Source organism: Echeneis naucrates, chromosome 1, assembly GCF_900963305.1.
Source record: "Echeneis naucrates chromosome 1, fEcheNa1.1, whole genome shotgun sequence".
Taxonomy (NCBI): domain Eukaryota; kingdom Metazoa; phylum Chordata; class Actinopteri; order Carangiformes; family Echeneidae; genus Echeneis; species Echeneis naucrates.
Genome location: NC_042511.1, coordinates 10,405,265 through 10,427,574, shown reverse-complemented (window position 1 = coordinate 10,427,574; position 22,310 = coordinate 10,405,265). Strand labels below are relative to the sequence as shown.

General features: G+C 41.2%; 1 protein-coding gene across 1 annotated transcript in view; it reads left to right on the top strand.

The window, feature by feature from the left end:
• The first annotated feature begins 11,404 nt into the window (after positions 1-11,404).
• neurl1aa (neuralized E3 ubiquitin protein ligase 1Aa) overlaps positions 11,405-22,310 on the top strand; it is a 62,109-nt gene continuing 51,203 nt past the window's right edge. The window contains exon 1 of the mRNA XM_029502984.1: positions 11,405-11,574. Coding sequence (XP_029358844.1) covers positions 11,493-11,574 — 82 coding nt within the window. The 5' untranslated portion in view covers positions 11,405-11,492. The remainder of the gene's footprint in view (positions 11,575-22,310) is intronic.

Genomic DNA, 22,310 nt, shown 5'->3' with positions numbered 1-22,310 from the left:
AAGTAATACAATTGTGTTTTGGTTCTTTTTTGCACTTGTAAATTAGGATTGCATGCAAATACATTTTGCCATCCTGGTAGGATGTACAATGTGACATGTGATGTTGTGCATGAAATAGCATGCCAGGTATGAATTGCATCATGTGGTTGTGGGACTTGTGACCTTTACAATGAAACATGGGGGGTCTTCATATGGGCTCGAACAGGAAGAGCTAAATGGAAATGACAGGCTTATATATCTCACACTGCTAACTTCAGTAGCCTGCAGTGAAGCTCAAAGCTTATTCCGCATGTCTCTTGGACCTGCTTCTGTCAGCCTCAACTTGACTTTTGAGAGTTTCCGAGTGGGGGTTCGCGAGCTCTTTCCAGGGAGGGTGACAGCCACAATGTATTGTACTCAAAACTATTTTCTTTGTGACATTTTGATAACTATTATTTTTCTTGCGTGACAAGGACTGTGCCAGAAGGCCATTTAATTTAGTAGCTGGATGTGGACTATGAATTTCCAAAAGAAAGAGAGAAAGAAAGATGTAGTTTTGGGGAAAAAAAAACCAAAGGTGAGTTTTGTTTAGTATTATGAGAGTATGTACAACAGAAACAATACATTGGTAGAGAGACAGTAAAAGGATGGATGCAGTTGGAAGACAGAAATCACTTGAAAGTGAAAAAAGGCAAGGTAGGTTTATTTATAGAGCACAATTCAAAGTGCTTTACCGATACAGAAAAAATTACAAAAAGGTAGATAGAATCATTACATAAATCATAAAAAAAGAAGTTATAATAATTGAATTAATTAGAAGCTAAAAAAGCGCAGATAAAATACTTTCAGTTGACAGTCAGGAGCAAAAGTAACCCTGGGTAAAAAAACTAAACAAAGAGATCCAAAGGACGACAGGAGATAGATCAACATGAAGGGATGTAAGGAAGAAAGTAAGTGTGAAACAGGGAAAAAACAAGCAAACGATCACATCTTTGAAAGCAGCACAGACCAGTGAGCAGTGCTAAGTGCATACAGTGTCAGAAAGCATGAGCATCTGGGTTGTCATAAAAAATGGCCATTTCGTGTACTCCCTTTGGTCGCTGTGCAGTGGATCGTGGCTGTTGCGCTGTTGACCTCCTCCTCAGATCCTGGGCTTCCATCCATCACCTCCGGGAAACGCATTAATGTGGCAGGATGTTCTCAGTTCATCCATCAGAACATCAGATGTCCCACACTGTAGTCAGGTAAGGACACAGTTCAGTCACTTAAACAATGAATTAATCAAACTTCATCTGACTCTCTAAAATGATGAACTCATGAGTCAAACTTAAATGGTTTCTTTGGTCTTTGAGGAGCCAAAGGATGTGAACTTCAGTTCATTTGTTCTTTGGTAGTCGCTCAACTGCAAGTTTCATCTGAATAAATGATAAACGGGAGTTTTATCGGAGTCCGACACAGTTCGGGTGCAGATATTTTTGTCAGGGTCTTGTGTTCTAGAGGGCAATCCTGAATTTCATTTTTGTTTGCACTTATGCTTTTATGCCTGGTCATAATTTGTCCAAGGCCTTAGCTGGGTCATGATCTGGCTTTTGTAAACATTTTCTCCTGAACAGTGTTCAATCGGGAGGGCTTCTTGTTTTCCATCCGTTGCATAGCCATTCTCCAATGGTTGCTCACGTTGTCAGACAGGCTTTGCTTTCCAGCTGCAAACTCTGCTACACCTGCCATTTTGTGCACACTTCAGTTCAGCCTGACATCTGAAAAATGTCTGTCTACTTTCCAGCACTTTTCTCAAGACAAGTACACAACTAAAACTCTTCATGGTGTGGGTTATATAAATATATGTGGCAGGTGTTTTGGTGTATTTCCCATTTTTGTTACTTTCATAGGTCACATTGTTTTGACATCACTCTATTACATGTGCTTGAAATTATGTCATATTCATGAAAAACATCCATCACATGTCAACTAATATTTCCATTTGAGGCAAATTAGAGGATGAATGAAGTAAATATGATAATTTAATTTAACAATTAATTCCATTGCCAAATGTCCCTTCTGTAAAGAGAGCAGTTGTGCACACCTGCTGATTTCAAGGTTGCCAGTTTTTAGTAATAGAGGGTTTGCTGTTGTAGAGACAGCCTGGGTTCATCTCTGACAGCTCACATGGAAATGAAATACAATATTTGTTATGGAAGACAAATATGTTTCAAAATAATTAAAGAAATAGATTTTTTTGTCATTGCTTCTGTCTCATTTATATGTATATGTTTGAAAGATGAAAAATGAAATCTCATTTGTTTCCTGTGTTCACAGAAACCTCAGCTCTGCTGCCTCACACAAGAAAATTCGGGGTTTAAACCCCATGCAGGACTTGGGCCAGCCCATCTGTGTGGAGTTTGTATGTTCTCACTGTGCCTGCAGGGTTTCTGTGAAAGGCTTTCTTGCTGTCAGCATACTTGTAGTCATGACAGTGTGAGATGGACAAAGGACGAATGTCGTATTAGCCGAGTGTTCCCTGTTTCTCTCCAGGGTGCACATGTGGGTTTTATTGCCTCCTGTAGCTGCACACCACCATGTCTGTGGATGACTCCTGTCATTGTGACATATCATTTTGTCTTCAAACCTGCACAGGTGGGACAGGGAGAGCTTTTAAGGAGGGGATGATAGCTTTCATTGCATCACCAGTAATAATGGTTGCTCACTTTGTAGTTGTATTTCGTGGGCAACCTTTTTGTGTTCAAGATGATTTGCAAGAAAACGAGGTATCAGTGTTTTTGCAAGTATGATTTGTTTTTGGATTCTGTGTTTCATCACTATCTATCAATTCCCTCTATTGCTCTCATCTTTCCCTCTTTCATAAATTACTACCTCCGCTTCACAGGAAATGACAACAATTCTCCAGCACCATGAAGAGAGCCACTCATGTGAAATCAGAATGCATGTCATGTGCCGGCACATCAAAAGCATGCTGTCTTGGCATGCTCCTCCAACCTCACAAGAGACGCTTAGAATGTTTGCTTGGACAGCTTTCAGGGGTTGATCCATCTAAATTAAATGTAAAGTAAAAGATCAGATTCTTCCTGCTCTAGATTAGAAATTATCTCCCATATCCTGATAGTGGATTGCGTGTGTGAGCAGATGTGTGGTTGTTTTGTCTGGGTCTGTTACATGATGAACCGTATCCTACCAGTGCCCCCTTGTGGGTACACATGACAGAGTCTTCCCATAGCAAATAGTCCACTGAAGCCTTCAGACATGTTTGCATCAAGGGGGGAAAAAAAAATCATACACATTTAATTTGAGAAATCACTAACACCTTTATTAGTTCTACTAAAAAGAAGCTGTCATGATGGAAAGATTTGCCTTTATGAAAGCAATAAGATCAGTTCTGCCTCAAGTCATATTTCTAAAATGAGCCATATTGGACAATTCCAGCTGTATATAAAAGCGAAATCAATGTCGGAGAGGGTGAGCATCTGAGGACACTTATGCTCCAGCTAAGGATGAATCATACTCTTTAAGAGCAGTTATTTTTGAGCTCCACATTATATGAGCTTACAGTAGAAGATGTGGATGCAGTTGAGGATCCAAAGGCTTTTCTCACGACCACCATCGCCTTGGGCTTTTATGAAAAGGAATAACGTTAGACATAATTCCACCTTTCCAAAGAAGGTCAAATATTATTCATTTCCCGCCTATCTTAAGAATAAAAGAAAGGCAGCAACAAAGACCTAGGATTGCTTAGTCCCGTACCCCCTCCCCATCTCATTCTCTCCACAGTGAGGAACACGGAGATGAGAGCATTGTGTTTGCCTTTCATTTGTGAACTTACAACTGTTACTCCCGCGCCTGTTTCTCTCCCAGGCTGTTTTTTCATAAACATGCACGGGCAAACACAGCGTGGACATGCACGATGAGCATACTGATATCCACACAGGCAGAACATCAGACACCAAGGTCCTGTTCTGCTGTACAGGTATGTAGGTGTGTGTATTTTCCAGAGTCTACCTGTAGCTTTAGGTTATTTTCTGACACCCCAAGTAGAGCTGCTCATTGGCTGAGGCAAGAAACATGCTCCGGTATTCTCACTTCTACAGTAACTGCTCAATTTTTTTTTTATTTTTTTTTTTCCTCCAATTCAAGATCTGTCAGATGTGGGAGAGAGCTGCAGTGCAGGGGAGAAGCAGCATGGGACAACATGAGATGTCAAAGTGGCAGGTTTGTACAACTCCTGTGGAATTCGATAGCAGGGGCAGTGCACAAAAAGACAAAGATGTGAATTAAATGAGGGCTGTTTAACAGGTTTTCAACACTGAGCTGAACACCAGGCATTTGCAAAATGTCATGAAGCACTTCAAGCTATGGCAAACCACAAATGTCAACAGCAAAATCAACTATAGCATGCAGACTCAGACTGACAGCCAAACAACGGAGCATTTATCACCCTCCAAATCAGCAACACATCGGACTGGCATGGTGGGTAAATTTGGCTGAGTTACATATTACCATGATAAGAGGAAATTGATGAAATTAGTAGAATGGTTGAGATTGTGGGACAGATGGGGATGGGAGAGTCTGTGTCCGTTAGCATGAGGCTGACCATGTTTTTATTTATGCCAAGCTGGAGAGTCATTTCCTGTATTTGGAATGATGATGTGGCAAGTATCAACCGTTCTTCTGCTCAGCTTGCATTTTACACCCAATACTTTTCAGTTACATTTATATAGCAAGACGAAAAGAGATGGACAGTATGCTTCACACCAATTTGCTAGCTGGTGATTGCAGACTGTACTAGAGATGGTGCCTCACATAGAAGGAGTTTTCTTCAATGAGAAAAAAGGCAATTTGCACAAGGTGGACATGAGGATGGGTGAAGGGTGAAACTCATTCTGTAATCTAGCCTGAATGTCAAGGTAGTGTGTCAATCACCAGGCGGCCGTAACCAAATGAATGTCCTGGGTTTTCATCTGTTCTTCTCAAAATAATTTCTTTCATTCATCTACAGCTTATCCAGGTCGCAGGGGGTCCTGAAGCCAATCCCAGCTCACACTGGGTGAGGGCGGGGTCACCCTGGACAGGTCGCACAGAGACAGACAGAGACCAACAACCACTCACACTGTCACTCAGACCTACGGACAATTTAGAGTCACTAATTTAATGTATAATATAAAAATGCATGTCTTCAGCAGGCACATGGAGAACATGCAAACGCCGCACAGAGGCCCTCGGCCCAGGAAACAAAGCCATGACCTTCCTTTTGTGGAGCAACAGCGCTAATCACTACGCCGCCATGATGCCCCCTCTAAATTATTTAAAAAATGAAATTGTGTTGTATTGAACACAACTTGAAACTCTCAGTTGAGGGCATAAAATCATTAGGAAATGTATGCAGAGGTAATAAATCAATTGAGAAGCATGGCCTCGTCGCATAGGCTTCCACACAAACTGACTTCTTTTTGCCTCCAGTGGAGACGGAATGCTTTGAGGCTTTAAAGCACAAAGCGCAGATATAAAATGGGCCAGTAACTCTGAAAATCATCAGGACTACATTAATCCATAAAGGTGACTAAGACCGACATTATCTTCATTTGGAGTTCAAGTTTTAGTCATTTGCACCTGCAAGTCAAAATTTTACTCTCCCTTTAAAGCTGTTTTGGCTTCTACCAACTTCTGAGAGACTGTTAGAAATCTGGCTCATAAATTTCTAAAAGCTCTGCTGTGTTCTCCAGATTGTCTTATCGTTATCCTCCTGCTGTCTGCTGCTATGTTATGTCCAGGGAGATGTTTATTGGTTTTGTTTTTGAACGTAGCTGTTAGCTGTAGCTAAAAATTAGGCTGATGAGAGCACGGAGAGTGAACTCTAACTGTGAAGTTAATTCAAAACAATCAGCTAAAAGTTATTCAGAGAGCTGAAAGGGTTGGGATTGTTGGTATAACAATAACAACTTCAACAATATGCACATCCTTTATTATTGTTAGTTGATTAAAAAAAACAATAAAAGTGAGACTAGCTTTAGAGACAAACATACAGCGTGCCTTTTTGGGTGTTTGTATGCTTGAGAAGTGGCAGCAAATACAAGGAAATGGTTTCTGTCTGAAAAATAAATTGGAAAAAAAGTGTAGGTCCACCTCATGGAGTTTTCAGCAAAGCAAGTTGATCTGTTGTGCCATCCAGTTTACTTGTGCAGAGACCAAGAGGAGGACCAATTCATGTGTTTAATGAAGCAAACCTTTGAAGATAGTTTAGGAAGTCAGCTCAGGTTTGCTGATACACTCACATTCCACATTGTACACACTCTGTATCCACTATCTTTTTATTCGCTTAAAGTGGGTTGGAAGGTTTTGGGTTTTGTTTTGGGTTTTTTTTTTTTTAACCTTCAGTGGGAAAAAGTGACACACTGTTTGAGGGATTTGAGTGGTCCAAGAGAAAACTTACTTTGAATCTGTCCAGTTTAGAGTGTGGTTGAGACAGGAGGCTTGTCAAACAGAGAAACCTTCCACTATTGGCTGTTCTACAAACGTGTTCATCCCTTTAGATGCAAATATTTCAATATTGATTGATGAACTTTTCAGAGACGGGGGAAATGATTTGTACTGTTTCTGGACAGGTAACAGTAATCAAATGCTTCACTTGTGGCTACTTTTAGTGTTAGAGTTCAAAAGTCTTGCCTCGACCCCAGCATCCATCTTGAAGCTATAAGTCTGAGATCGCCAATATAGAGGGACATTATTATAGTGACTTTCTGCTCTCTGCTGTGCTCACCTTGTTGTTTGCTTGTGGGTAGTGATGAGAATCTAGAGTCTAGACACCAAGAGTCAGCGCTGTGCATATTCTATATTCATAGAATAATCTATTTTACATGAGCTGGCTGACTGAACTTTAGTTGGTGAAAGTTTTAGATGATTCCTGTCGGACTGAAGTTGTTTGAAAAGCTGTGGGAGATTTGTAGTTCTTGGCAGGATCAACGTTTGTCACCAAAATTTTTACAATAGAGAGGGGAGAAACATGTTCCATGGCTGGGACTCCACCAATAGTCATAGTGGAAGGTAATAAAAAGGCATAGTGTGTGTTGACAAACACAGAAATGTCTCCAGAAGAATGAGATTGAACCGTGATATTCAGTCGGCTGTTTTCCTTTCTTTCACTCCGAAAAGATCAGGCAGCACGAGTAAAACTATATGCTGGTTTGTACATCTGCGAATTTCTGTGTATATCAGTGTCTGATATTCTCAGTGTTTGTGTGTGTGGTTGTGTGTCTGCCTATCTCTTACTCACCTTTGTTCACTGGCAGTTTTATGCTCTTTTGATCCCTCTTGGCCCTGCTGTCAATGTTTCTGGTTGCTGCCGCGATGACCTTCATGTCAACTGCGCAACTGCTTCACCTTTTCCAACAGCTTCTGCTTCTGAAAACTGACTGACCTGGAGGTCCAGTTCCTGCAGAATTCAGAAAAACCAAAAAGTAAAGGGAGGATTAAACGATCTGGAGAGCTGATGTGCTACACTTGTGAAATTATGTGTGGTACTAATGGTCAGTGGGACTCCTGCTCGGGGCTTTCTACCTTTCTGACTGTACTCTGTCCAAAGCAAAGTATCCTTTAAACGTACCCGAGTTCAGCAGTTAGTCATGTACAAAGTAACATTTCCCTTATTGATATGGGGTGTTTGGTTAGCAGAAAGCCCAGGGGCTCTTACTTTCATCTTTTTTCTATAAAAGACTGGACATACAGGAGTATGAGCAGTGTCGTAGATCCACAAATATGAGTCTTACTCTGATGTATTCCATTTAACATTTGATTGTAAGGGCAGAATTATGCCAATATAGAAGGATGATTCAATGCCTACACCTGAGAGTACAGCTATAAAATATTTCCCATGAAAATGGGAAATAGGAATGAAGGAATGTTTGTCGCGGGTCGGAGGTGGCCTTGCGCCTAAAGAAGCGTGCCACTGATCGTGCACCTGAAAGTGTTTCCAGTTCTAGGTGTTGGGCAGTACTGCAACAGCAGGTGCAGACTTATCCTGGCAAGCGCCAGTCATTTACTACCTGGTTAACTGGTTTATTGAGTGGCTGGCTGACTGACCAGCTGACCGTATCTCCACCACTGGTCAGCCAAAGGCCATATGACAGGACTGGTCCTCATGTTACAGGCGGTCGACCTAGCAGTTCTTGTTTCCCAGCTGCTCTGAAGCTGCAGGGAAGCAGAAGAGCACTTCCAGTTCACTGAGCCGCTCCACCATTACAGCAAATAAATTACTTTCATTAGATTTATCATTATTATGAACAGAGCTAAAGGAATTGTGAAGATCTGACACACAGCAAGAGAACAGGATCATGGGAGGGGACTAAGGTAAAGACAGGTGAATGAATGTAGACGATCAATGTGACCAGAAATGAAACAATGAAGTACCGCAGCAAGGCAATAAAAGAAGCAAAGTATTTCTATCCCCTTGAAGACTAGAAAACTTTTAATGAATCAATAACATGAATACTGGCCATTCCTTTTTATATTTTGCATATCGGCGCAGTGCAATGTCAGTTGATGCAAATCAAGGCTTTGATTTGCATGCAGACACAGTTCTGTGCTAGCGGCAAAGCATCAACCCAATCCAGTTTATTAGAAGCACATATCTTATTCAGGGTACTACGTTACTGTCATGACTTCTACATATCAAACAAAGAGATAAATAGCTTCGACGAAAAACTATAGTTGAAAAATGTTTTGGCTCGAAGACAGAGGCTATGCTCTGTGTGGCAAACAAAATAAGAAAGCTCTTCAGCCGCCTATAACTTTTTCTTTGAGTCACTATCATGCAGTAAATGTAGCTGAAATCACTGAACATCTATTTTCGTTTTAGCACAACAGCCAGGCTGAGAGACAGGATCTTTTGAGTCATGGATGCTTTTAACTCACAGTAGTAAAGATTAGAACTGTGCCCGTCTGCATTTTCTGCATTTATAGGCTGCTTTTCTCATCTATAGTCACACCATCCACTTGTCTTTCAGGCCCAGTTCCAGCCAGTCTGTAATACTCGAAGATACCTTCACTCTACTTCATTTATCTATATTAAATCTGATCTATTTATCTTCATTAACAGTTAAAGGCCTTTGAGGTTGCAGTAATAACATTAATACTTACAAAGGCTCCAGACAGCGTTTGGAACTTTGGTCAACTACTGAATTACATGCAGATCCCTTCTTCCCTTTCCCCTGCTCATGAGATCCGTTCGATGGCATTGGGATCTGGCAGTCATGGAATACATTTCTTTGGCTTCCAGTGTTTTTGTAGAGAATCATTTGCTTCAGTAGAGTACTTACAGAGACCACAGCCACTCTCTCTACATTTAAGATGAGGCCTGAAACTGTCCCTTCTGTTAAAGCTGATAGTTAGAGCTGGTTTAGGTGGACTCTGGAGGATCCATTCAGCCGTAATCAACCTTTGTTGTTGTAATCATTTGCCCTGCTGTTATCGCTGTTATTAATAATGGCGAATATTATTGTGCATGCAGGTGTAACTGTTATTATTATTTTGAAATAGATCATGAATAGGACCTCATATAAGGCGATTCCTAAGACTCTCCTAACTCTCCCCCTATTGTTCCTCTCTCATTTCTCTTCTCTCGATCCAACCAGCCGAGGCACAGAGCCGACCACCCTGCACTGTTAAAATGAATTTTTCCTCTCCACCGCCGCCAGGCAATGATCATTGTGGGAACGGTTGCGTTTGTCTCTGTCATATTGTAAGGACTTAGTCTTTCTGTGAAGTGCCTTGAGATAATAATTTTGAGATAATATTATTTGGCACAGCACAAATAAATTGGAATTGAATGGAATGAAGCCTGCTTAGTGCACAAATGTACTGAAAATGGCTTCTGGCTGAGGCTATTATTAGCTGGCTAACGGTGACACAGGAACGCTTCAGCAGCATTTTGCTTTTTTGTAGCTGCTTATTGATAGTTGTCTAGTTTAATCCAGTGGCTCTTAATGTAAAAAGTTACAAGACAACTCAGAAGGTCTTTGAGCTCCTTAGTGAGGAGGAAAGAAGACATCTGTTTCATGGAAACACCTGAAAAGTCACTATATATAACTATAGTAAATACAATTGAGAACATAAACGAAAAATAAGAAACCTTCAGATTGAATATGCCACTGTATCAGATCACGATTGCTTTATACTTCAAAATATGATACATTACATACACATACATACTGAATGTATGTAACAGCCGTGTTTTCTGGCCTGGTTAACCAACATTTGATTAGTGAGTCACAGCTGCCGAAGCAGTAATGTTAAAAACGTGATTCTGAAATGATCACGTGTTGAAGCTGAACTCTTACCGTTCTGTTAATCGACAGAGTTATTGGAGGGAGGCACCGCAGGTGTTCATTACGGTTCCTTTACTAATCAAGGGAGCAAACCTGAAGACATGTTTCATTTTGCTGGCAAATGAGCGGAAAATGTGTGGCAGCTTGATGGCTGTTCAGCTACATTTTTATTATTATTATTATTTTTAGCGTTTTATAGTGGCAACGTTTCACAAAAAATGCTGGGTCATACTGGGTGAAGAAGAGGAAGAAGAGAAGAAGCTCAAATGGCAAATGGCTTGAATGGTACTTTTTTTAATTGATGTTTATAAGTGTTTAACACATGGGAAGAATGTTTTGTTGGCACCACTCAATTACTTTCACCTACTGTTCTTTTTTTTTTCTTCTTCTTTTTTTTAAGCAGCTTATGTTAACCAAAACCAGCTTTCTTCGGAGCTTGAACTCCCTCCTGCTTAAACTAGAAGCTTGTGAAGCTGTATTTTCAAAGTAGCTTAATGCCCAACTTGTCATTGGCTTCTTTTGTTTAGTTGTTTATTGTTGATTAACACTAGATGGCAGCTTCACACAGTTCATGGACCATGATAAAGTGCTCATTATGCATCTGTGTTTGCACCTGTTTTAACAGACTGCGCGTTGAGATGAAGACAGGAGGGCCAGGCTCGGCTGAACTTCAAGTGAGAACTGATAGAAGGTATCAAGGCCCTTTCTCCACTTTGTTCCACTGTCTGGTTTCATAATATCTCATGGAAAATAAACAATGCATAAAAAAACTCGATGAAACGCAATGACAGCGGAGGCTGTTTGAGTCTGTTCTTCGACCGCTTTTAATAAAGCAGAATAACAACATGATCTCAGCTGCTGTCTGGGAACACTGAGCTCCCTGAAGAGGATTACTGCGTCGTCAAAATCCGCTGATGAAAAAGCCAAAAGCTCCATCCAGTAGCCAACATCCTCATATCACCGCTGCACTCTGACTCCACACACCTGTGCGCCTGCCGCCTGTTGCCTCTTCCGGTTCTGTCGCTTTGCTGATGACCGGAGGACGTCATTGAAACGGACAACACCGCTGCCCACGACCAAGGAGGGAAGGAGGAAGCTGCTGCCTGTCTGCGTCTGCCTCACCGACGAACGAGTCGGATTTAAAGTGTTAAGTCAGAGTCGCGGTGAATTTGTGCAGCCTTTGCCATGGGCAACAACGTCTCAGGCATATCGACTCTACAAAGAGGACAGCAGCAGGGCTTCCAAAGGCTGAGAAACTCCCGGAAAGGTAAGTCACTATCAGCAGCAGGCTGAAAGTAAAAAGGTCTGATGTGACTCCTGACGCAGGACGCCGGACCGACGGGAAGAAAAAGTTTGTGGTGCTGAAGAACAGCTCCCGTCTCAGGCGGCAGGAAACGGGCCTGTAGCTTCATGATGGTGGAGAAGCATCCCATAATTTATCACTTTACAAAGAGGCTTTCTATTACCAGTCCCACGATCGAAGTTTAGTGAGAATACAGAATGTAGCTGCGAGTTTTAAAAAGCACTGATGCTAAAAGGCTGTGTAAGCCTCATATTATTATCAGACATCATTATTGTTGAGCTATTATGTTCTTATCTAAGTCGGTTTTTTTTCCCCCCTAAGATAGCTGGACAGTGAGGCAAAATTTCCTAATATCTAATTAACTTGTAATCAGTGCTGAGCTATATTTATTATGTTTTAGCTTGCTGTCCAACCAACAATCTTTGACGTGGAAGCAAATTAGAGCAAGGAACACTGACAGGTGTGCTTGCAGGTACTGTAACATTCTTATTTCCTAAATATATATATATATAGTGTACGCTTTATATAAAACCTACAGACGGCATGATATACTTGAAATACAATCAACTTAATGATCTTAGTCATTAGCTGAAGAGTTTGAATCCCATTGTTAATGCATACATTCATTAGGATTTGTCTTTTACATGATTTATATACACAGGAGGATAAATAATGAAGTGTTGCATTTGTTTATAAGCACAGATCTCAAGTAGAGTAACAAAGTACTTTAATCAGAAACTGAACTGTAAAATCTTTTTAGTGCAGCCAAACTTATTATTCTCTCATAACCACTCCAAAGCTTTTTCCAGGATCCTCTGGGCTGAGCCCCATGTGTAATACAAGGCTTAGTAAAGTAGAAAAAAGTCCACCTCTGCATCCCCCCATCCTGATCCCACTGTTACATCTGGATTACACAGGAGGGAAATGAGCCCGAGGGAATGGTTTCAAATGTGGCTGTCATCAGAATAATAAGCATAAGTACACAGTTTTCCCTCTCACATTCTCTTTCTCCAGCTCAAACACAGTTTCAGATTGCATTGCACTGTTTTCACGTGGCAAAAATACAGTTCAGAGCAAGTGAGTCAGGCTAGAAGAGGAAAGGCAGTACAAGAGAAGAGGACCATTATTCAGCCAGGTTTCCTTGACGACTACCCATAACATGTTCAACAGTTCCCATGGTGATATTTTGCACAGTGTGTTATCAGCAGGAGATGATGACTGATTGGGATGAGGACCAGGACAATGCCGCTGGCGGCGGTTCAGTAATGAAGGGAAGAGGATGTGTTTGTGTCGCTCTGCATAGCAGTTTAACAGACCCACGTCTGGAAGCACAGACATCTGTACGTCAATGTTCAGCACGACAGTGATGAATACACGCACACTCACAGCTAACGGCATACGTCGACACACTCACACTCACATTCATATACTGTACGTACTTTTAACCTGGATGACCTTCCACTTTCCCTGCTGACTCTGCTTTTTATCAAAGACTTCCTGTTCATTGTCAGAGAGGTGTTCATCTAATTTCTTCTATAAACCACAGAAATGAAAACGCTACAATAAGCTACTAGCTAGCTGACAAACATTGTTCAACATCTGCTCAAAACAGCAGTAACCTTTGGACACTCAGAGGCATTGGAAAGAAACAAAGACATTTTTAAGTTGACAAGGCTAGCCGGTTAGCAAAGAGTTGTTTATTCACACATAAAGAGTCGCATCAAGTCAAATATTTTGTCTCTCTTTGGTTGCTAAATCCTCCAATATGCTCACCTGTGTGTTGATAACATTGTCAGCTGAGGGGAGACTCTGAAGCATTACAGCATAGAGGTTGGGCAGATTGACAGTGAACTGAAACCAATTTTGAAGCCACATAAAGCCAAGGGGAGGGAGAAATCTCTGTAGATTTACTATTGCACATTGTCGTTTCATATATTGTCAATAAAAAAGTATTCATCATGTTCTAGCTACTTTAAGAGCCAGTCATATCCCACACAAGTTGTTGAAGTGGACAGCAAAGACGAAAGTAAAGTGTCGCCATGTCTCTGCTGGACAGTCAAAAATAATGTAGAGTTTCCCTTTTCCACCGGGACTTGTATCATCAAATTTCGGCAGTCTGGATTAACTGGCATGTCACTGTATGAACAGGTGCCACTGAGCATAGCTGGTCATGTGACAGGGAGATTGCAAAAACAGCATTTGGACATTAACCTCGGGGATGCTACGTTCCCAAATGCACCTGAACATGATGTTTCGTCGCAGCCACTGTCACAAAGTGGAAGCTGTTGTATGATCACACTAAGCACACAAAGACCAGCAGGGAGCATTGATACACAAGCAGATACAGACAAAGACATGCCGTTTGACAATGTGCGCGCCTGTGTTCGTATATGTCTCCCAGGAAATGCAGAGTGCAGGATAAAGTGAGACACAGCCATGGGAAATGTAAATGCACCACTAAACAAGATGTAGAGTCATTCCTCATGGGTAGACAGCAGTGCAGTCACAGCCCTGTTCTCCACCCTTACTTTAGTGAGGCTATGCACTTAGTGTTTTGTATGAATAGAGTATTGCATTTTTTTTAGTTTTTTTTAGCCATCCAAGTAAATGTATTTGCTTAATTTAATGTCCTTCAAAGATGTTTCGTTTTCCTTTTGAACGGCAGTCCCAACATTGGCAGGGTAAAATGCTGCAGTTACTTTTCATCCTAATCATCTCAAAGAACCTCTGACAGGATATAAAATGCGTTTGTGGGAAACGTTTCATTGGCTGTTGGGGTTTGCCCCATTGAGTTGTGACATAGCCCATTTAGACAGAGGCATGGGGGAGGAGTTAACCAGTCCGAGCAGTACATCACTTTTTCATTATGGCACACTGACTCCAGCTCAGTCCATCCTGCTACTTTTCTGGCACCACAAGGACATGCACACGCTGCAACACACATCCATTATGAAAACTGAGCCTCAACCACCTTCAGCCTGTAAAATGTAGGTCACATGTGTTGTCCTAAACCTGATTTAACTCATCACAATTCTATTTCCATACCTGGCAGGATTAATGTTGCTTTGTGCCTGTGCAGATAACCCACAGCTAGCGTGGTGTGAGGGAAAGCCAAAAAACGCCACCTGGGGAGTTTCACCACAGCAAATGAGACTTGAACTTTAAATACTGTTTTAGAAAGACTAATAGGGCACACAGGCTCATTACTGAGGATGCAGAGATGTGTTTCAAAACTAACCCAAATACTTTTATTTAATAGTCAAAATAAATAAAGAAATCAACCAGGCAGGGGCTGGAAGAGAGAGGGTGAGGGGAAAAATGCATTAAAATCAATTGGGTGTATCAAATTACAACTTTATTATAATTGCAAAGTTAAAAGAAGGACCTTAACAATTCATCTTAAAGCAGTGTAATAGTGAGGCCAAGAGTGAAAATACAGACTACAGTGAGAAGGGCTCAGGGGTGCCACCACTACTCAGCCCGTGTAAAACAGCAAAGCGGGCAGACTACATGTCCCTGTGCAGTTACTACAGTGAAGGGGCCTCGGCTTCTAAAAGGAGAAGAACTTGGCACAAAGAGTTCAAACAAACCATACAATGTAGCCCAGTTGACTTAACGAAGTACAAAATTGCAGCATGTCAAAACTTAACTAGACCCAAATAAGAACATCATCAAATTAAATCACAAGAAGCACCAACAGAAGGCCAAACAATAAAACTACAGAGGACTAACAAACGGGCAAATAGGGATGAACTGAAGGAAATTTACGATCTGCTTAAAGGCAAACTGAAGTGAAACTAAAGGTAAACCCAAAGCAGCATTGGTCATGTGAAGGAGCCTGTAAACTGTCATTAGCCAGATTCACCATATGGGGCATTAATCCCCATGATCAACTGAAGTTGAAACCTCAGTTGGAAACTGCCTCACCACATGTTCAGGACATTAAACAGGGCTCAGCCATCAGGTACTGTGTGTAGGAAAGTGCATTAAAATGAGTCTTCGTGTATACCTGGGCACCGCAAACAAACATCCACAGCAGGAGCAGAGAGAGGATATGAGGCCCAGGTGCCTCATACTGCCTGGCCTTGATTGATTGGCCAGAGGAGGAGTCACTCACACACCGTCAGCACACACTCCTAATACTTTAGAGTAATCCCCACCACACTAGCGAACACATCAGCCATAAAAACGTTGGTAAAAGATTGTTGTCTATACAATTAGTTTTGCTGCCCCCAGGATGCAGAAAAACAAACCAACGCAACTCTAATTTAATCAGCAGTATTTATTCTAACAACCGTGTACCAACGCAGGCTGTGTCTCAGCTTTTCTATTGAGGTGTTTGCCAAAGAGGTTGTGAGCCTCTGTTCTTTTTGTGCTGCATAACAGATCAGCAAATTAAAGCTACAGCATGTTTTTGGAATAGTTTGTTTAAGAAAATTTGTGTAAGTGACAGTAATGGTATTCAAAGTTTGAGTGTAAAAGCAAAAACGGTTAATCATTTAAGACAAAGTCCAATCAGAACTATATGTACTTATACACAGAGTTATACTGTAGGAGAGAGAGATGCTCATAACAAATCCCAGGAAAAAGTCCGAAACCATTTTCAACGCTCCCTGCTGTAGCACTGACCTGTCTGTTTTCTTGTATTTGACAGCTGACCATACTTATGTAACGTGGCGCTGACAGTGCAGCTGCCTGCCCGGAGTGTTTTTGAAAATCCTTAACACCTGCTTAAATAAGAAACACAAATACAGCGAGGTGATGCGGGCACAGTGTCACTCCGGGAAGATTTTAGCTCCTCGGGCATTGTAATGCAGCGTTCACCGTTGTAAACATTGGTTAAGACAAAAAAGAGAGAGAGAGAGAGAGAGAGAGAGAGAAAGCCCAGACAGTTGCCTGAGCTAAATGAGCTCACTGGGTTAGACAATGTGTCATACTTATGTATGTGTGTGTGTGTGTGTGTGTGTGTATATATACATACACACACAGACATTTCAAAGACAAGAAGCAATCACATGATTGCTATTAAGGCATGTTAATTAGCAGGAGAGTGCTTCAGCAACAATGAACATTGTTTTGCGACCAGTATTATTTATGCACCCTTATATGTGTGTATTTCCGACAGTTGGAATAGGTCAGCTAAACAGTCGATATTTATTTATATGATAGCTGCATATTTTATTTGTTTTTTCTTTCCTGCCATTATTTGTCTTCCTGCCTTTACAATACATTAACCAGGAGAGAATTATGGGACTTTGTTTTTCACAGGCTTTCATACTGCCCTCCCCTCTGATAAAGATGGGTATATCTCTTACCCATATTCATAGTGACAGGTGTGTGTTTCATTGGCACTTTGTAACTTTGTGGGGCGGAGCAGTTCTGCTTGTGTACTCAACAGCCATCCAGTTTTTATAAAGGAAAAATGTATTCAAGCTTGAATCATGATCATGTGCCTTTCATACATGCAAGGGAACTTGTAAAAACTTGTTGAGTCATGGAAACTTCAGAATAAAAAACGGGAAATGGTACAGACTGTTAAACTTAAGGCAGTAATTCATTCAGTCTCTATATTGCTTGGCATTTCATGAATTATAATCACAAGGATGAAGGGCAGTGAAAGTCATCCAGATGGCTCTGTAGTGCCTTCCAGGGGCACATTTTTTGGATTCTTGGCCCTGAGTGCAGCATGATATTTTATGAAAATGGAGCCACTCAGGGTTTTGTTTGGAGAAGTCCCCCAAACAAATGTGAATAAAGAATAATTGTAACATGGAAAAGTCTCATAAACAATGGGGGGGGGGGGGGGGGGTCTTTTATTCAACTTGAAAATTGAACAAACAGCATCTATCTTGCGGCCATACCACCCAGGCTGTTGCCTCACAGCAAGAAGGTTCATGGGTTCAGTTCCCAGGCCTGGGTGCTTTCTGTGCAGAGTTTGAATGTTGTCCCTGAATCAGCGTAGGTTTCGTCTTGCAGTCCAAAGACGTGCAGGTCCAGGCTAATTGGTGCCTCTAAATTGCCCGTAGGTGTAAATGAGAATGTCAGTGGTTGTTTGTCTCAGCTCAGTGATTGACCAGCAACCTGTCCGGGGTGGACCCTGGACCTCACCTGGCGAGGGTGAGGTACACCCCCTGCTAACCTGATGGATAAGCTGTTACGATTTTAATAACATTTACTTGCGATAATATGTTGACACCTCCCCTCCCGCGGTGGAACCATCTTTCCAAAAGGGGAATTTTCCTTCCGTTGCATCGCAGATCTTTAATCCAAAACTATTTGTCCAGTAGAAATATTTTGAGCATAATGTTCCCAATTATTGAATCGCCTTGTGTGCCAACGCAGAGTAGAGCAGAGCCATTGTGGCTGAAGAGTGAACTGACATGGGAAGGCTAATACCTTGTTCTGACTCAACCGAACGTCAAAAGGTTCCTTTTCTTTTGATCAGACAGCTGAACAAATAGTGTTTCTGTTTAGCACAAGAATAGCGTCGCAAATGGTTTTCATTTCACAATTCAAGAAACAAAGTTGGAATGGGTAAGTAAATGCTGGCAAAATGACAAGTTAATCAGGATGTGAAGTGCTGCTTTGTATTTTGTTGCATGCTAGCACTCAGTAAATTATGACAGGAGGGTGATTATTTTTAAACGAAAAAGACTGAATCACACTGAATAATTCATTGTGCACGGTGTTTCTTGGAAAACAGTAAAATGTGGCTGTAGGGTGATAATTTCAAAAAGGATAATATAAGATAGTAACACAGTCAAAACAAAATGACACAGTGTTTGAATCTGTGTGAGTTCCACCATGTGCATCTGTGCAATTAAATTCTAATTATGGTGAGCTATTGGTTTCCTGCATGAGCAAAATGTTTCAGGATTAAAACTTGCTTCCTCAAGCTTGATAGTAGTGTTTTAGTTCTCTGTTTAATTTGACTATTTAACTCTTTGGGGAAAATATCCTGCCCTAAAGCTAAATGAGACGTACGTACGTGCCTTGGTCCTTGGTCCAGGTCTTTGTACGTTCATGGTGGTCATACGATATCGTTTTCATTTCGATGGCCGTGTTATCAAGTTAAGAACTATATAGCAGAAATCCACTGGAGGCCACGATTCTTATTGTTATATTATGTCAGGGGCAGTATTACTCTCTGTTTCTAAAATATTATTTGAAGATACTGTAGATTAGCCGAACGAAATTGGATGTGAAACTGTCCGTGAACTGAGATTATGTTTCAACCTACACGATGGAGCTGTAGATGTTCGGTTTTCCTGTGCATTGCGACACTATCAGCACTCTTCTGCGTGCACGTATCAAAACTGTTGATGTAGCCTGTCAAGCGTCGTTTGATCATAGTTATTTTTGTCGGTTATCCCTTTAGGGTGTACTCTGATAAGCATAGATGTTGCTGGACTAGCAGGTTTCTTCACATGAATGGTGCAACTTTTTTTTTTTTTTCTTTTTGTTACACTCATTTGGCTTATGGACGTGTTTTTGCTGCCACAGAGGAACAAAATTCAAGTGAAAGTGTGTCGAAATCAACCGACCTTTCACATGAAGATAAATGCCGACTACCAGAAGAAGAAAAAAAAAAAAAACTCAAACTAAACGAAATTGTAATAATCAGCAATTTTCTTTTTATGCAATAATTATTCCATATTTTGATGGCTGAGGCAGCTGTTCCACTTCCTCTCTCACCATGTACTAAGCAAAGTACACACAGAGGCCTGTTTGTTCCTGTATTACAGAATGGTGCCATTAAAACACATCTGTCACTGTGTTTTAAAGCAGGTAATGTTCCCATCTTTATGGTGGGATGTCAACAAATTTTTGCGGTTGGACATGAATATAAAACTGGCATCTTTGTATCCTGGCTGATATGAGTATAAAAACTCCTGGCACCAAAAACAACTATAAATCAGTTGAATTGTGTGTGAATCTCTATTATGACTTTACAGATGAGTGTTCATATGATGTGTAAATGAAGTACAAGCAATTCCAAGTGTTGCACATCACTCCATTTGCGTCTTTATTGCTTCCATCATGTGAAAAGCAGTGGCTGTGATTCACACACAACACCCATAAAGAAATATCCCCCCTCCGGCCTTCTGCTCTCTGGAGCTGCTGTAGTGTTTCTGACAGGATAATCTCTGCGTTGTGTTACAGCCCATGTGAGGAAGGGATTACATATTTATTTGGGGAGTTTTCATCCCGCCTTTACCATCTGTCACCAGTAGTGTGGCCACGGGACATTGACAAGAGCTTTATAGTGGAGTGATAGGACAACAGTGGGTGTGAGAGAAATAGTGTATGAGTTAGTGTGCATGACTATGAAAGAGAGAAGAGAGGAAGTAAAGAGTGGGAGCCACTGACAGTTCCCTTCTTGACAAGCATATCCCAGGACTCAGCTTTAAACCATTAGAGCCTAAAACCACCTGCAGTTTCACATGTAGCCCAAAATCATCCTTAACACCTGCTGTGGCAGAAATTCCCGCAAAGTGAGAAGTTCTGTGCCTCCCAGTTAAGTCTGGGACTTTTCCCATGCTCTCTGCAGGAAGAGGGAAATTTCTCTGTACATCCTTCTGGTAACTCCACAGTGATTAAGAGCCGACTCAGCACTGATGTCATAATCCCCATTCTGGTCAAATACATTATCACAGCAACTTGATGGATGGTTTGGCTTACTTGAGCAGCCTTGTCTGCCTCAAGGAAGGGTTAAGGGAGGGTTCAAAACAAGTGAAATCATATACCACGTACTTATCACAGTGATGACTGAATTATTTTCTAGCTATTGTTCTATTTCGTAGATGTTTGGAACGATTAATGATCAACATTGTTTTAGCAGCATTTGATCCCTCACAGTCACCAACGCAATTCGCAAACATTTCAATTCACGATTAATCATCTCAGCCCATCGTTTGCTTGACTGAGGCATAAACAATCACAATCTGTTTTTTTCAGTGTGTGTTAGTGGAAGCTGGTTGAGCTTGGTACCACCCACCAGTAACTGCAGATGTCCCTATTCAACCGCAGCTTTCACCGGATTGAAAAGGATTGTGCTCAAAACCTGCAATACTTGTCGTTTTGGATTCCTTGGGCCAAGTTATGAACACAGTAGTAGCAAATCATCACCTTATAAAGTATGGCAAGCATGAAAAACCGCGAAAACAACAGACACAGGATATCACTTTAATTCATTTGTGGCCATTTTTCTGGCAGCTGGTACAGATATTTGAAATCGTCTCTACCCTTTTAGCTGCTCTTTAGCTGCTGGATGCGCCACTGTGTGGACGGACCACGTGCTATCAATACAGTCTACTTTATTTGCTGCATAAAACAGGCCCGCTTTATCCGACACTTATGAAACCACCACAACCAAAATAAAATTAAAAAGTTAACAAGCCATAAAATTAGATCGAAGAGCCACATATGTTCAGACATAAGAGGTACCGTTCACATGCCGCCTCTTTATGTACTTTGTTTTACTTAAATACTTACTTTACTTAAATTAAATTTATTAACATCAATTTGTTTGTATGCATGTTTGGTTGCTCATTGTCTGTTGGTAACTTTTTGGCAACCACGCTTCCTGTCTTGGCCAGGACGCTCTTGGAAAAATGCATTTAAATGCCGCTGACTGTTTGGAGATAGTTATAGGCCTCATCTAGGAATGTTCATTTCTGCCTGCTGCACCAGCTTTTACTGGACATACAGTGGAGCAGGATTATGGGGCTTTCAGGCAGACTGTGACAATGGCATCGCTGTGCTCAGAAACTTATTATCTCCACTGGCTTGCACCCAAGTGGCAACATATTGTGACATTGTCTCCCGGTTTGGGAATTCTGAAAGATCGCGTCCGTAATTTGGCTGTTGCCATCTTGATTTGTTTGACAGAAGAAGAAACCAGGAGGAGAAGGTGGAGATGAGGAAGAGTGAGAGGTAATGCTCTATCCTGATCTTTCAAACAGAAGTGACACACCAATGCATACCCTGTTTTTCTAAACGGATACTCACTCACACTCACACTCACATGCAAACTCTGCCCAGAAACCTGGGAACCAAACCTGCAACCTTCTTTTTATGGGGCAACAGTGTTAACCACTATGCCGGCATGCTGCTCTTGTCAGTTATTTTGTGGATTCATTTTGGCTTCATTTTATGTGGATAGGGGTTGTTGTTGAACATGCTTGTCTGATATCAGCCTTGATCTCCTGGTTATGAAACCAGGGGCAATTTTTCTAAAATTCCTTTCCTCTTTTAAACTGGATTAAATTCAGGGCCCATGACAAAATGTATTCAAACTCATCATGTATGGTTACCAATATTTAACCTACTAGGAAACGGCAGAAAGTATGCTTTACTTTTCCTGCCTGTTCCCCACAGGCATCTTCCTCAGCAGGGCGAACCATAATGGTCAGGCAATTATACGTTTAATTCCATTTTCATCCTGGGATTTCTAGAAGCACTTTCTCTTTCTCCACTTTGTAGCTCTAATATTACCCCCTTTGTTGACAAGAATGTCAAAATATTTCGACATTCTTGTATATAACCAAAAATGTTTTTCATACTCTTTATTACCAAATAAATCTGCTGTCTTTTTTCTGTTTACATCCATCATCTCTTCCTCTTTGCCAAAACTCACATTAAGACCACCAAGTTTAGACACAGACCCCCACAAGCATCCATTTAGCGGCTACAGTGTC